Source organism: Myotis brandtii, unplaced genomic scaffold, assembly GCF_000412655.1.
Source record: "Myotis brandtii unplaced genomic scaffold, ASM41265v1 scaffold36, whole genome shotgun sequence".
Lineage (NCBI taxonomy): Eukaryota > Metazoa > Chordata > Mammalia > Chiroptera > Vespertilionidae > Myotis > Myotis brandtii.
In genome coordinates this window covers 5,159,078-5,183,893 of record NW_005363836.1, presented here as the reverse complement: position 1 = coordinate 5,183,893, position 24,816 = coordinate 5,159,078, and the positions used below count along the sequence as shown (strand labels likewise).

Below are 24,816 nucleotides of genomic sequence, written 5' to 3'. Positions count from 1 at the left end.
TTATAGTGCTTTTGAGGTTCATTCATGTTGTTGCTGGTCAATAATTCATTTCTTTTACTGCTGAATAATATTCCACTGTGTGGATGTACCACATATCCATTATCCATTCACTAGTTGATGGACACCCCCCTCTCTCCACACTTTTTATCAATTATAAATTAAGCTGCTATGAGCATTCACGTTTTCATTTCTCTTAGATAAATAACTAGGAGTGCTGGGCATACAGTAAGTGCATATTTAACTTTATAAGGAACTGCCAAAGTAGCTACATTTCCTCAATTTTTTATCTTGAAAATATTCACATCAACAGAAGAGCTGGAGTAGTATAATGAATACTTATATACCCTTTACCTAGATTCATCAGTTGTCAACATTTTGCCATATTTGCTTTACTTCTGTGTTGGGTGTTTGTACAACTATCAGCACTATTTCAATTATTTGAGAAATTGCAGACATCGTAACCCTTCTCCTTACGGGGAAAAAAAAAATCTTGTTTTTAATGAGAAGTATGAGCTATGGGAACATAGAGCTGTAAACAAATTCTTTAATTTGCTTGCTTTAATATTAATAGTCTGCTTCCAGGCTTGAAGAAATGGTGACAACAATATATAGTCTGACAGAAAAATAAACCAACATCTCTTTATTTTGTCTTTTTAAGTCAATAAACTCTAGTACCTCAGACCTTCACTCAGCTATAACGAGAAAACTGTTTATGAAAAGTACTTACTCTATCCTGTTTCCAAGAATCAACCCAAATACCAGAATATTTAAAACAAAAAGCTTCCTGGACTCATCTCAAGCCATATAACTTCTAAAACACAAAACATTTTGAAAATCATCAAATTTCACAAATCTGTAAAATGCCCAATATTTCAAAAAAATATTTAAGGAGGTTGAATTATATACAATATAATCATGTCTCTCTCACTAGAAAGAAAGCTCCCCAAGAGCAGAGATATATGTCTTTTTTTTTTTTTTAAAGCCTCACATGAGGATATGTTTTTATTGCTTTTTAGGGAGAGAGGAAAAGAAGGAAAGAGGGAGAGAGAGAAAAACAGTGGTTAGTAGCTTCCAGTATGTGCCACAGCCCCACAACCGGGGACTGAACCTGCAACTTAGGTATGTGCTCTGACCAGGAATCGAACCCGCCACCTTTTGGTGTACAGGACGACACTCAAACTAACTGAGCCACACCAGCCAGGGCACCTTTTCTTATCTAAATACATTTCTTCTTGCCTTCCCACATTTAAGGCTCTGCTATTTCCACACTTTTCTCAAGGCACAGATTTTTAAAAAATTTATCTTTATTTTTGAAAGTATTACAGATGTCCCCTTTCTCCCTCCTTCTTGACCCCCTTCACCCTGCTCGCTTCCCCTCCCCAGACCTTTCCTGCATATTGTTTGTGTTCATGGGTTATGCATATATGCATGTAAATTCATTGGTTAATCTCTTCCTGCCCTACCCCTTCCCTCTGAAATAAGTCAGTCTGTTACATGTTTCAATGTCTCTGGGTCTTTTTTGTTCATCAGTTTATTTTGTTCACTAGATTCCACATATAAGTGATATCACATACAGAGTTTTATGTTAGTGTTGTATGGCATTGGTAATCAATTTATGTCACATTGTTTTAATCCATAAAATGGGCATAATGCCACTTACCCTACCTGAAAGTTTGCTGTGTGTAAGAAAAAGAGTGGGAAAGACTTTTGAAATATCTAAAACTCCATTATTGGATAGGTCCTATAAATAACATTATCCCTGTTTCATTATCCCTCACAACTGTTATTAGCATTCTCTGCAGACTGGCACCATGAAATACTACTCCTTCAAAGAATTATTCTCACCTTAAAAAATCTTTAGCAATTTATAGGCTATTTCACCTGATAACATCAAAGCACAGATTTATTTTTATTCCAACTTAATAAAAAATAAAATGTTTTCATAAAGGAAACTGAAGTGGTAATTTTGAAATTTACGGTTAAAATAATTTTGAGGCTTTAACCACTGATAAATATACATTTTACCTTTCTTCCAATCTGTATTCCTGGGGTGTCTGCTTCCACAATAAATCCAGTAAAGGCTTTACTAGCAGAAGCCTTAGGATCCGGATCAGAACGAGCCAATAAAAAATACCTAATATAATATATACATACATGATAATAAAGAGAATATTAGCAGATAATACATGGTAACTGCTATCTCAGTTAATCTTCCCAACAATCCCAATACTATTATCCCCCTTGTCCAGATGACGAAATGAAGAATCAGAGAGGTTTAAAAGCTTGTCCAAGTCATACTTATGGTATGGCAAAGGTAGTATTTCAAGTCAAGTCAACTTCTTAATTAATATGTTTAACTTCTTTTAGTAGTGTGACTTCAAAGTAAAAACTCCTTGTATCAAGATAATGTAAAAAGTAAGTATGTGCATGTTGGAACTGGCACTTTTTCTTTCCCCAAACTGGTTCAATTCTTTAAGGGACTAGCTATCTGGCAAAGGAGGGCAAATAGGACTGCCAATGAAAAGAAATAATATGAAATAGAGACCTCAATGTTCTGACTATTGTCCTCTTTATGCAGCAGTCAAGTTTTTTTTTAAAGCTGAATTATTATGAATATTTGCTGGGTTTTCCCTTTATCCCAAAAAGATGTTAAAATGAAACACAGGAGAAATGCAAAACATCCAAATATCCATGTAACCCATGTTCTAAATCCCCTTGTATGAGAGAATTTTCTAAAAATTCCTTAAACAAATTTATTTTCTACTTTTAAAACTAATAAACTATCACTCTCTATAGTTTTAGTAATAGTGATAAATAAAAAAATAGATGTTAGCTTTATATATTACCTAATTTGTCTTACTACATGGAGAGTTGTACTTGTCCTGGCAGGTGTGGCTCAGTTGGTTGGAGATTCATCCCATAAACCAAAAGGTGGCAGGTTTGATTTCCGGTCAGGGTACATACCCAGGTTGTGGGTTTGATCTCCACAGAGGGCACATGTGGGCGGCAACTGATTAATGTTTCTCTCTCACATCAATTCTCTCTCTCTCTCTCTCTCTCTCTCTTTCTCTCCCCCTCCCCTCCCCCTTCCTCTCTCTAAAATCAACTTAAAAAATTATAAAAAAAGAATCAACCAATGGATGCATAAATAAATGGAACAATAAATGATGTCTCTCTCTCTCTCTCTCTCTCAAATCAATCTATAAATTAAAAAAGGAGCTGTACTTAATGAGTTCTTAAAATTATGAATACCTCCGCCCTAGCCGGCTTGGCTCAGTGGATAGAGCGTCAGCCTGCGGACTGAAGGGTCCCAGGTTTGATTCCGGATGAGGGCACATGCCTGGGTTGCGGGCTCGTTCCCCGGTGGGGGGTGTGCAGGAGGCAGCCAATCGATGATTCTCTCTCATCATTGATGTTTCTATCTCTCTCTCCTCCCTTCCTCTCTGAAATCAATAAAGAAATATATGTAAAAAAAAATTATGAATACTTCTAATTGCATGGTTAGATTTCACTCAACTTGTTAAAATTTTAAGTTTCTCTACTTTTTAATTACTTGTTGGTATTATGATGACTTACTTAAAGATAATGATATCTGTACTATTAGACACCTCCTTAAAGGGATAGAGATGCTTAAAGTAAAACAAATGGTTTCCTGGTAAGCTCATTCCCAAGAATAATGCTTTACTTGCCGGAGCACACAGATATATTGAATCATATTTTTTTGCAAATGAGGAAAGATAGCCTCTTAGTTCATCATTCCAATCACCAGAAAGTCCTCATTCTAGAAGTCTCTACTTATACACTTGCAGTGACAGGTAAATACATTATTTTCTGTAACAACTTAACACACACGTGACAGCATTGTTGTTGGAAAGCTTATCCTTGTGTTGAGCTGAATTCTACATTTTTCTAACTTTCACCCATTAATTCTAAACTGGTTTCTGAAGAAATGTGCAAGACTGCTCGCTCTTCTTTCCATATGACATCGTTTAAAAATTTTCAGAAGTCTTCCAAAATAACCAAACCTAATTCCTTTACTCTTCATAAGACATGTTTTGTAGGCTCCTCCTAATGCAGGACTTATACTTGATTCTGAATTTATTCCATTTTGCCAATGCATGTCTTAATATGTGTTGCCCAGAATCGTTATTATCGTGTTGATGCTATTCTTCTATTACATTAGCAAGAAATTATATTAGCTTCTTAAAGGCAGCTACATCACAGTGCTGCCTACTGAACCTATAGTTACTTTAAAAAAATGTTTTTATTAATTTTAGAGACAGAGAGAGAGAGGAAGAGAGAGGGAGAGAGAGAAACATTGATGTGAGAGGGAAACATTGATCAGAGATACATTGACTGGCTACCTCCCACATGCACCCTGACCAGGGATCAAGCCCGCAACCTGGGCATGTGCCCTGACCTAGAATTGAACCAGTGACCTTTCAGTGCACAGGATGACGCTTAACCAACTGAGCCACACAGGCCAAAGCTACAGTTATTAAATTTTCCTCTCCCCGCCCCGCCCAAATAATACTATCAAATGTTTTCCTTCAACATTTTAGATTTATACAAGTGATTTTATGATCTTTGTTGAACTTCATGTCATTATTTTTGAACCTATATGTTTAGACCTTTTAGATTTTATTAAAAGTAAAATTCTGTCTTTTCTAAAAGATAACCTGAGTTTTCAGATTGCCAATGCTTATTGCTCGCAATCAAAGAAACGTGCTGTTAATGGTTTTCTTTCTTCCTTGGTGTTCGAGGGACAGTTCCAAGGAGGTGCTGGTGTAGGGTATGGAGAGAGGAGATAGTAAGGCAAATAGATGGAGTTCTAGCTTTCCTAATCAGACTCAATCAGAGCAGGTGTTTTTGTTTTATTTTATTTTATTTTTCTAATTAAACTTCTAAGAGTTAATTTGAAGACATAGTTTAGAGCTTAAGAATAGTTTTTGAAAATCACTGAATTATTTATTATCTTTTATGGACCTTCCTTAAGTTCTTTGAATAAAACGTAATCATGGTGGTTTCATAATAAAAGAAAGAATAGAGGGAAGAATCTGAATATAAAGTAATTAAGAAGCAATATACAGAGATGTTTTAAATAGCATACCAATTAGCTTTTCCTCCATTGGTTATCCACATCTTCTGACCGTTAATAATATACTCATCTCCTTTCTTTTCTGCTTTGGTCTTTATACCAGCTACATCAGAGCCTGCTCCAGGTTCTGTTACACAGTAGGCCTGAAATATATGGAAACAAGAGAAAAAAACTAAATGCTAATTATTAAATTATGAACATAGAATCAGGAATGTATTTTTTAAGCCAGTATTTTAAATATTTAAAAATATGTAAAAATAAAATGTTCTTGGAGAATCAAATGAACTGCTCAAATGTAAAATTATTTAATATAATTTAAACTTGATGTAAGCTACCAGTAAACCATACTAAAAATTAAAATATTAGATTTCTTCAACAAAGTTAAATTCCATTCCACATGTACTTTCTCATTCAAACATGTAAAAAGTAGTATCTACTATGTACAGGTTATAAACTAGATGGAAAAAAAAGCAGATACAAAGACATCCTGTCTTCAAGATTTTTACAATATAACAGGTAGAGACGAATGCTATATTGGAATCATGTATCTATTAAAGTCATACACAACAGGCTTGAGAAACTAGCTTAGCTTTAGCACGTCAGGAAAAGCTTCCCAGAGGTGATACTTAAATTAAGTCTCATGAAGGAAAAGGAATTCTTTGCAGGTAGGGAAAAGGAGAAATGTACATTTCAGGCAGAGTGAAAACACATGCAATAATACCAAGATAAGAAGTAGGGTTACCCAGTGTGTGAAACACAAAAGTACCAGAGTTCTATAACATGTAAACTCTGTGCATGTAAGGGAATGTTAGGAAATGAGTCTGGAAAGTACCTACACAAGACTGAACTTAGGGACACAAATTAGGAGGCTTTGAAATAGTACAGGCAAGGAAGAATAGTACAGGTAAGAAAAAAGCAAGGATAGGAAGAGGAGATGGAGTTGAAAACCGTGTGTGAAATTCACAGACATGACAACTAAATAGGATGCTGAGGAGCTAAAGATGTTCAGATGACTCTCAATATTTTAGTTTAGGCAACTTCCAATAGATAATCTAGAGGAGAAGCAGTTCTAAAGAATGGGAAGAAAATAATTTGTTTGGGATCCATTTCGTTGAAGGTATGTAAGTCTAGCCAAGAACAAATGTCTAATAGACAAGTGCATATAGAAGGGAGAAGCTCAGGGGAGAAGTCAGTGCTGAAACTAGAGTTAATAGGGTACTTAATGAATATACCAAAAGTTAACACCAGATGGGAAACTGATTCAGTAATTTAAGTGGAGTAAACTTTAAATAAATCAACAGTGCTAATGCTATAAGCTATATTTATAAAGTATCTGAGGTAAGAGTGATGGAACCACCCTACTCTGCACTCATCAGACCATGCTAGAATACTGTATTTAGCTCCAGAATATAAAGTAATAGAGTCAGTGATTAGTAAGAAGGTGATGGGACTCATGTTATATGAATAGATGAAAATTTTTTTGATATGAATAGCTTAGAAAACATGATAGCTATGTTCAAATATCCAAAACACTATATAGCCAAGGGAGAGAATTTTAATTGATAGGAGAAAACTGCAGTGGAATCATTCAACTTTTATTGAACACCCATTATGGTGTGAGGTGGTGAGATTATAAATAGAAATGGTACAGTCCTTTCCTTCAGGACATTAGAATCTAAAAGAGCTTTCTAATGGTTAGAGAGGCTCCCAGATAGAGTTGGTTCAGGATGTTGTGATTCCCAGGCATGAAAACATAAGCTAGATGACCTTTTGACAGGGTGCTATAGAGGGGATTCAGGTGTCACAGGGGTTAAGTAGATTACTCTCCTACCTGGAGATTCAAAGATGTTTTCAGCAACCTAACACCACCACCACCACCACCACCACCACAAGGAATGACAAATGAAATGTCCAGAAAAGATAATGCTTTAAAGTACCAAAATGTTATTTTAACCACCTCTGAGAGTTTTGTTTCCTGGAAATATGCTATTAGACATTTCTTTGCTTAATAATAAGGCAAAGTTATTAGAGCTTATGAAGTGTATGGATATGTTTCTATACAAAATGGCTGTTTATTCAGAGATGTTACTTGACTCATTCCTAGTAATTAAAATTAATTATATAATTCACTTTCAGCAGAAGCCTTCTTTTTGTTTCCACTGCAACTTGTTCTCTCCTTTATCACACTATATGGTATTAGAGTATTATAGTCACTCATGTGTTTCTTCCTTAGCCGTATTAGAACTTCTTGAGGGTAGGAATGGTACTTACTCCACTTGGTATCCCTTGTGCCTATTAAGTGCTTAATAAAATAATACATATCTTTAGCATTTGTTATTCTAACTAGTTTAATTTACAACTCTAAATGTTGCCATGCAAACTAGAAAATGAAGCAAATTAGTAACATTCTTTTAACCATATTTACTTATGAATTTACTATTTTACATAATCCTATATAATAAAGAGGGAATATGCAAATTGACCATCACTCCACCACAAAGATAGTGGCGCCCACAGAGGAGGCGGGTGTGTGTTTTCTGTAACACAAGATGGCTGCACCCACAGCGGAGGTTGAGTTCCCCTAAACGAGCAATCAGCAGGGACCTGAGGCTGCGCCCCCCCCCGCCCCTGTGGGGCTTGACAGGGGACCTCATGCTGTGCCCCCCACCCTGGCGCCAGGCCGGGGGATCTCAGGCTGTGCCCTCCACCCGGCAGGGCTGGACAGGGGACCTTACAGGCTGCATCCCCCGCCCAGCAGGGCTTGACAGGGGACCTCAAGGTGTGCCCCCCCACCCCATTGCTGGGCTGGGTGACCTCAGGCTGCTCCCCTTGCCCTGGGCCGGGGGACCTCAGGCCACGACCCCCTACCCAGCGGGGCTTGACGGGGGATCTGAGGCTGAGCCCCCCACCTGGCAGGGCTTGACAGGAGAACTCAAGGCGCGCCCCCTATCCGGCGGGGCTTGACAGGGGATCTCAGGCCGCGCCCCCCATCCAGCGGGGCTTGACAGGGGATCTCAGGCCACATCCCCCACCCAGCGGGGCTTGACGGGGGACCTCAGGCCGCGCCCCCCGCCCCGGGCCAGGGAACCTGAGGCTATGCCCCCTGCACGGCGGGGCTTGACAAGGGTGGGACCGGCCAGATCTGGATCTAGCCCAATGAGGGGGGGCAGCTGGGTCTGGGTCTCGTGTGATTTTGAGGTGCACATGGATGGGTGGGGACTTGACTCTGGGCCCCGTGGTGCGCCCCAAACACTGACAGAAGGAAGACTTTCATATACATTTTACTAATTTTCTTTCATCTCTGATATTTCTATTATAGAGAAAGGGCAAATAGCAATATTAAAATTAATTGAGGCTGCGCCCCAATTAATTTCCTCTAATTAATCCTCTAATAAATCCCCTTTTAATGTGCACGAATTTTGTGCACCGGGCCACTAGTTCTATGTATAAATTAATATATTCTGGGTAAGGATCTAAGGGTGTACCAGATTGTTAAGTTCTTGTGAGTAAGAGCCAAGTTTATTCATTATTTTATTCCTAGTCCACCTGGTATACAGTGTTGAAATATTTGAATGAATGAGTATAGCATTATAACTTTATTAGAGACTAGAACACGTGAAATTCGTGCACTGGGGTGGGGGGGGAGGTCTCTCAGCACAGTCTGCGCCCTCTTGCAGTCCGGGATCCCTCGCGCAGTCCGGGACCACTTGCTTCTTACCGCCCGCCTGCTCACTGTTCCTTACCACTCGGCTCCCTGTTCCTTAGCGCTGTTGCAGAGGTGGGAGAGGCTCCCGCCACCGCCACTGCACTTGCCAGCCATGAGCCTGGCTTCTGGCTGAGTGGTGCTCCTCCTGTGGGAGCGCACTGACCACCAAGGGGCAGCTCCTGCGTTGAGGATCTGCCCCCTGGTGGTCAGTGCGCATCATAGCTACTGGTCGTTCCACCGTTCAGTCCATTTGCATATTAGGGTTTTATTATATAGGATAATACTCCCACCTTATATAGCTTGCAAAGCAATTTTGTATTTATTCTCTATTAAAAATTTTTATTTTGCCTTACATTTTAATGGGACTTGAGGTAGCTTATATAATACATGTTTTTGTTTTTGTTTTTTAAATCAGGGTGAAGAAAAAAAAAAAGATAAAACCAGAAAGAAAAGTAATACACTACAATACATGCTTTGAGGTTCAGATAATTACTAATGGTGGGCTATAAAATTGGCTCTATGTGTCTCACTTACCAAAACAAAAAAAATACTAGTTATAAGTATAACTTATAAGTCAGAAATGTGAAATGCTCATAAGCTCAAGTTTGGCATATAGCAGGTAACAATATTAAATAAATGAATGAGTGAATGGATAACAGTTAAAGTTAAACTACGTTTCCCCTGGTCATTAGGTATGAAAGAAATTTCTCTAATATACTGTTGTGAAAGGGACGCTCTGTGAAGATCTAAAATAATAAAAGGGTAATATGCTAATTAGACCGGATGTCTTCCGGACGTCCTTCTTGATGAAGCCGGGGCCGGAGAGAAGCCAGCCGGGTATCGGGTGCCTGCGGGTGGCCCAGGGGAAGCCAGCCAGGGATCCAGGTGCCTGCCGGAGGCTGGAGGAGGGAAGCCGGTGCCGGCAGTCAGGGGAAGGAAGGCCTACTCTTGCATGAATTTTCGTGCATCGGGGCTCTAGTATTATTATAATACCATAAGCATTTTGTTTTTCTTTACTATCCCTTTGAGATATTATACTCCCTATTTTCAGAACAGACTGTAAGATGAAGTCACTGTATAAGATCCCATTACTATTATATGGCTGAGCCAAGAACTGAAGCCAGGTCTTGGGATTCCAAGTTCAGTGCTATTTCAGTTACATGCCAGTTACTTCCTAGCTCCATTAGAAATGCATGATTTTATGACAAGAGTTTCCTTCACCACTGTTAGGCTTTTTAATGAGACTTCTAGGTTCTAACACCATGTTTGGACAAATGAATTTATTGAATGTCTTGCCCATAACAAGCTTGTTGTAATAGCCTCATACTTGTTTCTAATTGCTTAATATGCATATATTTTAGGTATATACTGTTTAAAAGATTTAATCCAATCTTTAAAAAAGATATATGGTTTCTAATTAATTACTTTAATATTTTATATATAACATATATAAAATAATATAATCAGTTTTTATTTTTGGAATTTTTTGCAATAAATAGTATTAAAAATAATTATGGTGTACTCTTTTATCTCTATACTCACTTTCTCAGAAAGAATATATCTGACCATATGATTAGATAAGAGATTAAGTCTTATGAATATGTAAGAACAATACAACTGTGATGTAAAGTTAAATCCTAAAACATATCAATTTTTTCTGTATCAATTTTTAAAATGACATTACTTTTTTAAAAGCAAAAATCTAAGGAATTTAAATATTCACCAAAGTAATAGTGTAATAATGTATAGTATATCAATAGGCATATTATACAGAAATAAATATCATAGTATTTAAAAAGAAATAGAATATAAGAAGACAGCCAGTCGGCCTGGAGGTCAAATCCCTCTAGTATTAACTACAACAATCAAGGCTTAACTACAACAAGACTGCGCACAAAGACCACTAGGGGGTGCACCAAGAAAGCGTAAAAAATGCGGAGACAAAAAAACATGACAGAAATGGAGGATATAGAGCTAAAAAACGCAATTTTGAGGGCTTGCAATAAACTTCTGGAGAGCCTCACGAAAACTAATGAGACCCTCGATGCTATGATAAAGAAACAACTAGAAATTAAGCATACACGGTCGGAAATAAAGAATATTACACCCAATAGCAGACCAGAGGAGCGCAAGAATCAAGCCAAAGATTTGAAATGCGAAGAAGCAAAAAACACCCAACCGGAAAAGCAAAATGAAAAAAGAATCCGAAAATACGAAGATAGTGTAAGGAGCCTCTGGGACAGCTTCAAGCGTACAAACATCAGAATAATTGGGGTGCCAGAAGATGAGAGACAGCAAGATATTGAAAACCTATTTGAAGAAATAATGGCAGAAAACTTCCCCCACCTGGTGAAAGAAATGGACTTACAGGTCCAAGAAGAGCAGAGAACCCCAAACAAAAGGAATCCAAAGAGGACCACACCAAGACACATCATAATTAAAATGCCAAGAGCAAAAGACAAAGAGAGAATCTTAAAAGCAGCAAGAGAAAGAGACTCAATTACCTACTTCTAACTCTCTATCCCTCTCCCTTCCTCTCTGTTAAATATCAATAAAATATATTTTAAAAAAAGAAAAGAAGAGAAAAGTTATTTGAAGAAATAATGACAGAAAACTTCCCCTACCTGGTGAAAGAAATAGACTTCCAAGTCCAGGAAGCGCAGAGAACCCCAAACAAAAGGAATCCAAAGAGGACCACACCAAGACACATCATAATTAAAATGCCAAGAGCAAAAGACAAAGAGAGAATCTTAAAAGCAGCAAGAGAAAGAAACTCAGTTACCTACAAGGGAATACCCATACGACTGTCAGCTGATTTCTCAACAGAAACTTTGCAGGCCAGAAGGGAGTGGCAAGAAATATTCAAAGTGATGAATAGCAAGAACCTACAACCAAGATTACTTTATCCAGCAAAGCTATCATTCAGAATTGAAGGTCAGATAAAGAGCTTCACAGATAAGGAAAAGCTAAAGGAGTTCATCACCACCAAACCAGTATTATATGAAATGCTGAAAGGTATCCTTTAAGAAGAGGAAGAAGAAGAAAAAGGTAAAGATACAAATTATGAACAACAAATATGCATCTATCAACAAGTGAATCTAAGAATCAAGTGAATAAATAACCTGATGTACAGAATGAACTGGTGATTATAATAGAATCAGGGACATAGAAAGGGAACGGACTAACTATTCTTGGGGGGAAAAGGGGTGTGGGAGATGCGGGAAGAGACTGGACAAAAATCGTGCACCTATGGATGAGGTCAGTGGGTGGGGAGTGAGGGCGGAGGGTGGGGTGGGAGCTGGAAGGAGGGGAGTTATGGGGGTAAAAAAAGAGGAACAAATGTAATAATCTGAACAATAAAGATTTAAATTTTAAAAAAATCAAATGTAAATAAAAAAAAAGAAATAGAATATAAGAAAATATTCATTATATATAAAGGATATAACTGCACAAATAATATGACCTCAATTGTTAAAAACACATTACTATGTATTAAAAATTTGATAGACACAGCAAAAGAAACCATCAACAAAACAAGAAAGCCCACTGCATGGGAGAACATATTTGCCAATGTTATCACCGATAAGGGTTTAATCTCCAACATTTATAGGGAACTCATACAACTTAACAAAAGGAAGATAAACAATCCAATCAAAAAATGGGCAAAGGACCTAAATAGACACTTTTCAAAAGAGGACATTCAGAAAGCCAAGAGACATATGAAAACATGCTCAAAGTCACTAATCATCCGAGAGATGCAAATCAAAACAACAATGAGGTACCATCTCACACCTGTCAGAATGGCTATCATCAACAAATCAACAAACGACAAGTGCTGGAGAGGATGTGGAGAAAAAGGAACACTCGTGCACTGCTGGTGGGAATGCAGACTGGTGCAGCCACTATGGAAGACAGTATGGAGTTTCCTCAAAAAACAAAACATGGAACTCCCATTTGACCCTGTGATCCCACTTCTAGGAATATATCCCAAGAAACCAAAAACACCAATCAGAAAGGATATATGCACCCATATGTTCATAGCAGCACAATTCACCATAGCTAAGATCTGGAAACAGCCTAAGTGCCCATCAGTAGATGAATGGATTAGAAAACTGTGGTACATCTACACGATGGAATACTATGCTGCTGTAAAAAAGAAGGAACTCTTACAATTTGCAACGGCATGGATGGAGCTGGAGAGCATTATGCTAAGTGAAATAAGCCAGTCAATGAAGGAAAAATACCACATGATCTCACTCATTCATGGATAATAAAGACCATTACAAACTTTTGAACAATAATAGATACAGAGGCAGAGCTGCCTCAAACTGATTGTCAAACTGCAGTGGGAAGGCCAGAGAGGGTTGGGGGGCAGAAGGGAGGGGATGTAATACTCTTTATAATACTTTAAGCAATAAAACAAAATTAAAAAAAAATTGATAGAGAATATAGTAAAACAGTCATACCAGTTAAGTTCATCTCTAAGGGATTATAGATGTTTTTGTTCTTCATACCTTTCTAAATCTTCTATACTCTTTTTATAAATAAAACTAGAGGCCCGCTGCACGAATTCATGCATGGGTGGGGTCCCTTGGCCTGGCCGGCGATTGAGGCTTATCGGTGGGGCTGGCTAGCTGAGGGGAGGGGCTGTGGGAGGTTAGCTGTGCTCCCACTGTGATGAGTATCTGCCCCCTGGTGGTCAGTGTGCATCATAGTGACTGGTTGACTGGTTGTTCCAGTTGTTTGGTCGTAATGGTTGCTTAGGCTTTAATATATATAGGTAGTTAAAAATATTTTTTAAAAGTTTAAATAAAACACATTATCCTATATAATAAAAGGCTAATATGCAAATCAACCGAACAGCAGAATGACTGGTCGCTATGATGCTCACTGACCACCAGCGGGCAGATTCTTAATGCAGGAGCTGCCCCCTGGTGGTCAGTGTGCTCCCACGGGAGGAGCACCACTCAGCCAGAAGCCAGGCTCATGGCTGGCAAGTGCAGCGGTGCTGGCAGGAGCCTCTCCCACCTCCGCAGCAGCACTAAGGCAGTTGGACATCCCCTAAGGGCTCCCGGTCTGTGAGAGGGCGCAGGCTAGGCTGAGGGACCCCCTGAGTGCATGAATTTCGTGCACCGGGCCTCTAGTATGTAGTATAATTTTATAAATATTTATTGGAAGTTAAACAATTAACTGAATCTCAGTGTAAATTAACCAAAACTTAAAATTAATATAAAATAGTAATATATAATTAACATAATTATAAATTACTATTTTCGTTTTACCCTTGGCTTTGTATTTTGAGTAGATCTATTGCTATACTGCACTAGAAGGTATGAAATGTACATTAAACATTTATCAATTCTTAAGTTAGAGTAGCTTAGGAACTATAGTAAATGCATTTTTACATATACTAAAGATATTAATATCTAATAAAACTGCCAAAAAATGCTTTATATACTTGAACTGCTTTTAAAGATTCTAATATTCTAGAAATACCTATTTATATCTAATAAGATTAATTATAAATATTCTTATCAGTGCAATAAGACAGGTTCTCCTAAGCATCTATATTCTATAGCTTTTAGCCATTTTCTAATATTCTATATTTTACAGAATAAGACTCTAGATATTTCACACAATTCTTAGATAATACTAAGAATTAGTCTTTTAATAAACCCTCATTTGTTGAAAAAAATTAGCAATTAACTAGGGAATATGCATAATGTCTATAGTAAGCAGTTTGCCCAAAATACAGGTGCCTTAATAAAAAACATGTATTTTCAAATATTACATTCTACTGTTTCAGATTAATTCTCACAATTAGCTCAAGTCTAGCAACAATTTATTATATTTCAGTATCACATCACAACCTAGATTAAAATTTGACTAATAATAAAAAAGAATAATCCTTCAGTTAGAACACTTTCAGAATAGAACCTCAGTATGTGTGTGTATATATGTATAAAAATAGCTTTTAAAAAATATCCAATTTAAACATTGTTGAGTAGCTCTCAGGGAAACTATACTAATAAAAGGGAAATATGCTAATTAGACTGGACGTCTTCCAGACAACCTTCCGGATGTCCTTCCTGACAAAGCTGGCCCGGGCGAAGTCGCCCGCCCGTGGTCCCGGGTGCCAGTGGCTGCGGCTGCAGCCCGGGAGAAGGAGAAGCCGCCTGCCCGTGGTCCTGGGCGCCAGCAGCTGTGGCTGCGGCCCGGGAGAGGGAGAAGCCACCCACCCGCAGTCCCGGGTGCCAGTGGCTGCGGCTGCAGCCCAGGAGAAGGAGAAGCCGCCTGCCCCTGTTCCTGGGCGCCAGCAGCTGCGGCTAGCCCAGGTGAAGCTGGTCTGGGTCCCAGGTGCCTGCGGCTGGCCAGAGGAAGAGAATCCTGGGTCCTGGGTGCAGGGCTGAGGTAGAGGTGGTTAGGGGCGATCAGGCCAGCAGGGGAGCAGTTAGGGGTGATCAGGCTGGCAGGGGAGCAGTTAGGGGTGATCAGGCCGCAGGCAGAGGTGGTTAGGGGCGATCAGGCAGGCAAGCAGGCGAGCGGTTAGGAGACAGCAGTCCTGGATTGCGAGAGGCATGTCCGACTGCCCAATCTATGGGACTGGGCCTAAACTGGTAGTCGGACACCCCATGAGAGGTCCTGGATTGGAGAGGGTGCAGACCGGGCTGAGGGACTGCCCCCACCCTCCGCCATGCACAAATTTCATGCACCGGGCCTCTATTCCTATTTAATAAAAGCCTAATATGCTAAGTGTCTGGTCGTCTGGTGGGCCATTCAACCAATCACAGCATAATATGCTAATGATGTGCTATGGCTGCTTAACTACTTGCTATGACGTGCACTGACCACCAGGGAGCAGACGCTCCGACTGGTAGGTTAGCTTGCTGCTGGGGTCCGGCCCATCGGGACTGAGCGAGATGGGCTGGATACGCCCTGGAACCCTCCCGAAGTCCCTCCCGGCTGGCCAACCTCCTACATCCCTCCCCGGCCCCGATCGTGCACTGGTGAGTCCCTTGGCCTGGCCTGTGCCTCTCGCAATCCGGGACCCTTCAGGGGATGTCGGAGAGCCAGTTTTGGCCCGATTCCGCAGGCCACGCTGAGGGACCCCACTGATGCACGAATTTGTGCACCAGGCCTCTAGCTAATCTATAAATATTCTTTCCAAGTTACTAATTCAACAAATAATTATATCTTTTCATTCACATTAATTTATTAGTTCAAAAGACTACTAGTTCAAACACTACTGTCATACATTCAATCTGAACTTGTGATACAGCCACTCAGTTCATGAACTGCAGAGTGCTCCATTGAGTAGATATTTCTCTAGTGGAAATAAGCTAGGGGATTATTATGACACTTTTCTGACACTTAAGATATTATCATAAGTAGGTATCTTCCACCTGGAAATAACCAAGAGTAATTATTATGACAGTTTCTTGGCATCCCAGAAATATCATCATACCTAAATATGTTGGTAATTTCTGTCTTAATGTGCTATAGCTCAAAGTATACATATAGATTGAAAAGGAGAAACAGCACCCTGTTCCCTTCTTTAAAAGTGACATCCAGCAGCAGCTGTACATACTCACACACATTAATGGCTCTTCAGTCATCCTCCCCAAATACTTCTTTTGTTGTTGCTCATTTCCAGCAATAATAACAGGCATTTGCTATCAAAGAAAAGTGACATTAAAGAAATAAGATATTTTTATTGGGTGTATAAATTCAGAGATACTACCAATTAAAATAAAGAACTATTTTCCCCCAATGGGTAAGTATAAAGAACTGGCCTTTATTCTGCCTCCTAGTTGGAAAGCTAAAATAAGAAAATAACTCTGTAATCTAAGTATTTTCATAAAATTAAGTTATATAGGGCTTGATATATAATATACAAAGAATTAAATTTAGGATAAATAACGTGGTATATATAATCAGGCCTCCTAAAAATTGCTCACTAAATTGTAGCATTGCAAGCAGTGGCAGCAAGCCATCAAGATCCTTCTCCTGAATGCTGGAGTTTGGCCTTGCCCTTACCTAAGAATTGCCACTGAAGCAGCAGCCAAAGTGTATAGTTTCCCCACAGGGATAGTTAGGACTCCAAGTACTGGAGACAAGGTCAGAATGGTAAGTTTTTGGAATCAGAAATACAGGCTTCACTGAAGAATGCTGTGTACCTTTGAAAAGAAAACTGTGCTCTACCAACTCACCTAACCTAGTAGTACTGTCTCATTAACAACGGCTCAGTTACACAATTAATTTTGTAAGTAACTTACCCCCAAAGAATTTGCTTCAATAGCAGTCTGAACTCCTGTACATCCATAAGCCAATTCTTCAGTAATTAAACAGGAATCAAAAGTCCCAAGTCCAAGACCTCCTACAGTATCAAAATATTTTAAAAGCCCATTATAATATGTAGTACATCTCAGCTGAAATTAAGGTGAATTATTACTTCCAATATGACCTAATCAGAATTAAAATAGTTCACCTAATGGTTTTAAAAGCATATTTGCAAATATAGTATCTATAACCTAAGAAACTAAAAATGTGCTAAGGCTAGCACAGTAACAAATTATAGTTCTCTAAAGTAAGTTTTAAAAATTTCAAAAAAAAAATTCTCTTGCTATTTGTAATCTGGACTTGTCTTCATGTTTCAACTTCTATAAAAACTTGATTCCACTCTGCTGAAACTTTGATCCTTTAAATCTGAGGAAAGGAATGAAAACCTCACAGAAAAAAACAAAAACCTCTTAATAAAATGTAAACTCAAAGGTAGAATTAAAATGCAACAAATTGACCAATTCTGGAGGAAAAATTTACTAACGTTTAGGATCAAGTTAAGGTTGGAACCTGTTATAAAGAAGGAATAATGCCTCTCTAAGTGTTGAGTACAAGGCTTCTAGAAGCAGGCAGTACTGAAGTCTGATCAGGGAGACATGGGTAGAAAGCCAATATTTAATGGTAGTAAGTATTTAAAGGAATGACTGAGCAGAGTTTCACAATTTTTCTTGCTTATATGCATTCTAGAATTTAAAAATGTGAAGAAAGCTTACCACAACTTTCTGGAATGTGTGTATTCATTAACCCAAGTTCCCAGGCTCTTTTAATAAGGGGAACAGGATACTGAAAGGAAAGAAAAAAGATGAAAGAAAATAGCTATGTACATTTAAGAATCTAGATAACTTGATTATATAGTCTTGTAAAAAATGTAAAAGATTTTTCTCTTCTTAAAATGCATAGAGGCTTCTGGTCAACATGGCCGAGCAGGCAAATGTGGTATTTGCACCCTCCTACAATTACAGCTAAACTACAGAAAACCATAATTCTGAACCACCTGAAATTTAGCAGAATGGAATCCTACAACTAGGGATTTACTAAAGAAGCCACATCAAGATTGGTAGGAGAGGCAGAGACGGAAAATGGGCTGGTTTCACACCCATGGGTGGCAGATAAAAATTGGAAGGGGTATCTCAGCCATGAAGGTGCCCCCAGAGGAGTGAGGGGGTCCCAGCCCCATACCAGGCTACCCAGCCCAGGGTTCCAGTGCCAGGAACAGAAGTCTCCATAACTTCTCGTTGTAAAAACCAGCAGGGATTGTGCTGAGGGAGACGGAGGGTTGCTGGAGTCCCAGGTAGTACCTATTAAAGGGCCAGCACACAGACTTACTAGGACTCACTCACTCTGAGCTCCAGCACTTGGGTAGCATCTCAAAATGCACCAGGGACACACAGGGAGGAACTGAATTGTCTTACACAAGGGCAAAAGCTGGAGGGGCAGCTTTCTCCCAGACAGAAGTGCTGGCAGAGTCCATTGTTCCTTTTCTGAGCCCTTCCCCGCACAGCGCTGAGAGGGAGGTGCCATGTCTGAGTCTCCATTAATCTGGCTATCACAGTTCATCCCACACTGGTGATACCCCGAGACTTCACCGCACCCTACTTTCTGGTCCACCCAAGCTGTTTCCAGTGGCTTTTCCATACAAGTGGCCTGTTTCGGTTCATGATTCAAACTTTCCTAAAGTCTCTCAAACAAACTGCATCTGCCCTCTGTAAGCCCTATTCCTTTTGCTAGGTGCCTAAGGACGGGCACTAGCGGCAGCTGGCCTTGGATCAGGCCTGGTTCGCAGCTTGGTCTCACCGGGGGCCCTCCAAGCCCAGCACAAGTAGCAGCCATCTGCAGATCACTCTGTTGCTCATGCTGGGTGGAACATGGGGTGGGGGTGGGGGTGGCTGGCCTTAGCCTACACTTCCTGGGAAGCCCAGAGCCAGCTTATCTTGTGGACAGCTTCAGACCACATCAAAGCACCAGCCAACTACCTCCGTAAGTGACACACTCAAGGGGTGGCCTCAGTGGGCACCAGAGCCCCGCTGAAATAAGTCCTGCTCTGTGGGATGGGGTCCTACACAGCTGATCCTCCACTGAGGTCACAACCAGTCCTTGCAGCCAATCGGACTGGGGGTAAATCCTTTCCACTGACATGCCAATAGCAATCAAAGCTCAACTACAACAGAGGGTGGAGGGCCACCTGCAGTGCCCAGGTCAGGTGAACAGGGAGACTGTGACACTGGACCCAACAGGATACCTACTACATTAGGCCACTCTGCCACGCTGGGGAGATGCAGAGCTCTACCCAATATACAGAAACAAACACAGAGATACCTACCTCGCCAGTTCTATCATATTCTGCAGCAACTGGGATTATTTCCTCCCTGGCAAATTTACGAGCAGTAGCTTGAAATTCTTTCTGCTGTTCAGTGAACTCTAAGGGAAAGTTATTTAGAAAACATTAAAATAGAATGAGTTGAGGGAAAAAAGCCCTATGGAATTAGTATGTAGAAATTTATGCATATAATGAAGATTTTTAACCCTTGATTAAGCAGAAAGTCAAAAGATTACAAAGGAACTTTGTAACTAATCAAGATTTCATTGTGCAATATAAAGAAATCTAAGCCAAAGGAGATAGGTAATATTTCTAGCTTTTACAAATATTTCCTGAGAACAAGTGAACTGAGAAAATGGGTCTTTTAACTAGAGGAAAGGAAATAATTTGAAACAAGCAGTACTTTAGGAGGCAAAGGATGCTTAAGATAGGGATTTTCATTTCAAACGCTTTGCCCAGGATCTTCATTTTATTTATTTATTTAGTAAACATTTCAAAAATTGATTTTATAGAGAGAGGGAGAGAAACATCGATACGTGAGACATTGATAGACTGCCTCTTGCATCAGGTGGTCAAAATCTGCAACCTGGGCATGTGCCCTGACTCGGAATCGAACCTGCCACCCTTTGCTGCAGGGGACGACGCTCTGTTATTTATTTTGTGCTACATCCTTAGAAAGAAGAGCAGGAAAATATGTATGCTGCTAACAGCTCTATGGGTAGGGTAATTATGCTAAAGAAAAAATGAGGTCAGCAAGAATGGGTGTGACTAACTGTGGACAATCAGTGGATGGTGATTGATTCTGTTCATTGACAGACATTACTAAGATTTTTTAATCAACATTTCAGACAAATACATACATAGAGAGCTGCATATACATAATAATTTAAGTTCAAAGTCAAAAGACAGAACAAAACATATACCAAAACTAAATCCAAATCCTTGTTCACGTTTTAGGGCAGCTTTTGTATGTTGTGATCTCCAGTCAAAGCGAGAAAGACTTCTCAGAGCCTGTAAAGAACAATTTTATTAAAATAAATTTGATAAATTAAACATTAATCAAATAAGAGAGTACTGACAATTACGAGTACAACAACTTGTTTGATCCCACTCAAGAGCAGAGTGTCTTTAACTATAATTTGATTTCTATAGTAAATAAGCCAATTACCAGATATTTGAACACCTATCAAAAAGGAATTTTTTTTAAAGCAATGAAAATAGATCTATTCAGTAGTATTTACATTACTAAAGTGGGAGTATTTCCAAGGCAAATAATAGTCAGGGGTAGCAGCTAACTTAGAACCACTAGTCTGGAAATCTCACCTACAAGCTCTAGGACACTTGTGATTGAGAAGTGTTGGCAACAATAGGATGGTATTGTACTGTGTGCAAAAGTTGCCCAGTACATCAACTTATTTATTTATTTATTTATTTATTTATTTATTTATTCCTTACCCGAGGATATTTTTTCCATTGATTCTTAAGAGGGTGTGAAAGGGAGGGATAAGGGGGGAGGGAGGAAGGGAGAGAAAGAAGGAGAGGGAGGGAGGAAGGGAGGAGAGGGAGGGAGGAAGGAAGGGGGGGAGAGAGAGGAAGAGAGAGAGAGAGAGAGAGAGATGACAGAGACACATGGACTGGCTGCCTCCCAGGTGGGGAGTGAACCCACAACCAAGGTAAGTGCCCTTGACTGGGAATCAAACCCCCACCGACGCTCTAACCACTGAGCAACCATCCAGGGCCAGTCCATCAACTTTGACACTGTCCCTGTGAGCCTCCCACAAATGCCTCTAGGAATCTTCCGCCTGAAGGATATTTTTTCTAAGATATCTCACTCTATTTCATAAACCAAAATAGCCTAAAATCATGTTCTTTATCTTCTGCTGTTTAAGTATTCTCAGAATGTTCTAAGACAGGGGTAGCCACCAATTTTGTAAATTACATTTTATTGGAACACAGCCACACCATATTGTCAATTGCTGCTTCCACACCAAAGTTGTGTAGTTGCCACAGGGACCATATGATCCACAAAGCCTGTAGGGCACGGCTATAGGGTTAAGCCTCGGACTGACCTGTTGGCAAAGCCACAAACAAGTCCCAGTTTAGAGGACACAGTCCTCTTAGCATAATTAGGCTTGACCTTATGAAGCTCCCTAGATCTTATCTGGGAAGCTAATGGGCTGAGGGAGATGTAGCAAGTGCTGCAAAAACAAGTAAAACTCACAAGAACACTGTAACTATGGTGACCACTACCTTGTTTACCTCTGACTATAAAATAAAGGCTCAGCTTGCCTCTGGATCTCTCTGTGTGGCCTCAGCCAGGCACAGGAAGATCCACCTAGACCAGCTGTGGGCAAACTACGGCCCGCGGCGGGCCCGTTTGAAATGAATAAAACTAAAAAAAAAAAGACCGTACCCTTTTATGTAATGATGTTTACTTTGAATTTATATTAGTTCACACAAACACTCCATCCATGCTTTTGTTCCGGCCCTCCGGTCCATTTTAAGAACCCATTGTGGCCCTCGAGTCAAAAAGTTTGCCCACCCCTGACCTAGACCCAGCTTATTCTCTTTGTCATTTCTTTAATCCTTCGCTGCCCTCACTCAGGCTTTCAAACCCTTGGCTGAGCTGGCTCGGCACAAAAGCCAAAGCTTACTACCTGTTCCTTTACTTTTTTTTAAGTTTGCCAGTTCTGTTCTAGACTATTAATATACTACTTGTCTTAATATACAGGGTGAGGCAAAGGTAGGTTTACAGTTGTCCATATGAAAAATAATTCGATAAATAATAATATAAGAATAAACTGTTTCGAGTACTCACAACTGTAAACCTAGTTTTGTCCCACCCTCTATATGTATATTTCTTCAAAGATATACTAAAGATATAATCACATCTATACTTACTGTTCCATTTTAAACTCATTGACAGTTTTTTTAAAAAGTAATCACTTGTATCTGTTAAAATTATCAAATTGAAAACCACTTAACTCCTGAGTAAATGTTTGAGTTATTTATTTATTTATTTATTTAATAAAATAAATAAATAATTGTGTACGGCCAAAAGTACACAATTTATATTTCCAAGAATTTTGATGGAACTATCCCTAGGCAATTCTAGTAAGTTAGGCAAAGAAAAAAAGAGAGAAACTGAATAATATACTAAAAGATCAAGAACTTATGTTGTTCAAAATCTATAAAAAGAAAACTGTCCACTATGTAGATTACAACTTTAACTTACAAAGAGAATCACCTACATATAAAGTGACAATACAGATCGTCAAGTATCTTAATTTAAACAGCCCTTTCAAAATTACATACTTTATACTACGCAACATACTTTATACTACAATTTTGAAAAATTACATAAAGTATGAAAATTCACATTTCTTTGTAATTTTGCTTAATTTTATTTTCAAAGTGAAACACGGTTTCTCTGGTCCTCATTATCCAGTTGTAACAGACCAAACCTATTCTCATTTACAACCACATGCCACATGTTAATTCACTGATTGTCCAGGTCAGGCCTAAGAATAAGGCACTATAATGATTCCTATTTTGCACTTGAAGAAACTTAGGCTCAGGAAGGTCAAGTAAAATTGGCCAAAGTCACTCTGCTATTCGTTGGTGGAACCAAGATTCTAATTCTGACATTTACTAAGAGCCCCTACCATTGACTGCCTTGCTATACCACTCTTTCAGTTTCAAGTCTCCTAATTGGTTATTAGGTTCTATAAAGAAGAATAACATCCCACAAAAATCAACCCCCAAAACGTGACTCTTCTAAATATGTGCTCAGATACCACTATACAAAAATTAGACCTCACAAAAAAAAAATGTAAAGTGGCTTTCTGAGAAACTTTAAATAGGGTATATTAGATTGAAAATAATTTACAAAAAATATGATTTTTAAAAAATACATTTTATATAAAACAAAGTACAAAGGTATTTGCAGCCAGGGAACAATGCCCATTGACCTGTTAATTATATAATTTAATGTTAATCATTTAGTGATGTGTTTTAGTAGATACCAGATATAGGAACAGTATATTACTTGGATTTATAATTGCTAAACTCAAGTTGAGTTTGAGTTTGACATTCCACAAAATTTTTGAGACCTTGGATCGGTTACAAACTTCTTGTCACTTCTTTTCAAACCTGGAAAATGGAGTTTGAAAAGGAATCACCATTTGTTGAGATGATTAAAATGGGATGATGTCTTGGAAGCATAGTGCCATATGGTTTTAGTACATTGGGTTCTCTGCCCAGAGCAATAGAATTCCAAATCTCTAAAAGAGAGCAACTTTAATCAAGCGTCAACTCTGCAATAATGGCACAACTAAAATTAAACACTTCTGTATATTTCTTAGGGATATAAGAGCCTTAGCATTACAGGAATGTCAAAAAAGGGAGACAGGGGCTGAAGTTTACTGGATGGGGTTTTTTTTTTTTTTCCTATATCCTTCCTTAGAGAGACTGAGAAATCTGTCTTTTTTTTTCTGGTGTCAGAGCTAAAAATCATTTAAAAAAATCCCCCTATTTGTGGCTTCAGAAGCGATGAACTTACACAGCAATGACAAATAAGGAGGCACAATCCATTAGAATTATTCTAAATTCTAACACTGTTACTTTGGTCAGGAACATAACTTTCTTAACTCAGCCATAAGTGACCTTTTAATGGCAGTCTTGTGTGAATATATCAATAATATTTAGGATAGCAAAATGCATCTAGTGACAGTTTAGAATCTGTGCAACACAACACTGGAATATACAAACTTCAAGAAGAATTCTGCAGTAGGTTTTTTTTTACTTTTTTTAAACGAATGAAACATGTTCCTCCTCATTGCAAACCCCAAAGCGCATTAAACATATTAAGTATCCACTTCCCGTTCCCCGTGACTTTGCAGGCCTTCGAGATAAGACTATCTGAATTCTGCATTTTCTCGTCTACATCAATTGCACAATGAGATTCCCTTCGTGGCCTGGGGACAGGGAGCTGCGAGATGGAAGAGATACAAAGCCAGTTCAGCAGAAACAGGCCCGCCCAAAGCAGACAGGTCCATTCGGCCAAGGGCGGGGCGTCCGGGGAAAACAGGCGAAGGGTTCAAGAGCAGAGACAGAAAAAGGACATTCTAAATGGTGGACGCCTTTGCATACCGGGCAGCTGCCGAGAGGATAGGGAGGGTCAAAACCTGGGACGTATTCAGTCCCACCGTGAGAGCAGGGGTGAGCCTGACTGCAGGGAGGGGGGGGCGGATCCAGGGTCCGGATCCCGGCCCGGGACGGGCTCCTTCCTCACCGCGGCTTCCGACCCACCTCCCACCTCGTCCCCTCCTCCCTCTCCCCCCGGTGCCCCCCCCC

The 24,816-nt window shown here is 39.4% G+C and overlaps 1 protein-coding gene across 1 annotated transcript in view; it reads right to left on the bottom strand.

Moving 5' to 3' along the window:
- Window positions 1-23,661, bottom strand: part of ACADM (acyl-CoA dehydrogenase, C-4 to C-12 straight chain) — a 33,563-nt gene extending 9,902 nt beyond the window's left edge. Inside the window, exons 1-8 of the mRNA XM_014544353.1 lie at window positions 23,643-23,661; window positions 20,385-20,472; window positions 19,465-19,562; window positions 17,858-17,927; window positions 17,081-17,181; window positions 16,397-16,477; window positions 5,111-5,241; window positions 2,026-2,134 (exon numbers count right to left, since the gene is read on the bottom strand). Of these exons, the coding sequence (XP_014399839.1) occupies window positions 2,026-2,134; window positions 5,111-5,241; window positions 16,397-16,477; window positions 17,081-17,181; window positions 17,858-17,927; window positions 19,465-19,562; window positions 20,385-20,472; window positions 23,643-23,645 (681 nt within the window). The 5' untranslated portion in view covers window positions 23,646-23,661. The remainder of the gene's footprint in view (window positions 1-2,025; window positions 2,135-5,110; window positions 5,242-16,396; window positions 16,478-17,080; window positions 17,182-17,857; window positions 17,928-19,464; window positions 19,563-20,384; window positions 20,473-23,642) is intronic.
- Between the last annotated feature and the right edge of the window lie 1,155 nt (window positions 23,662-24,816).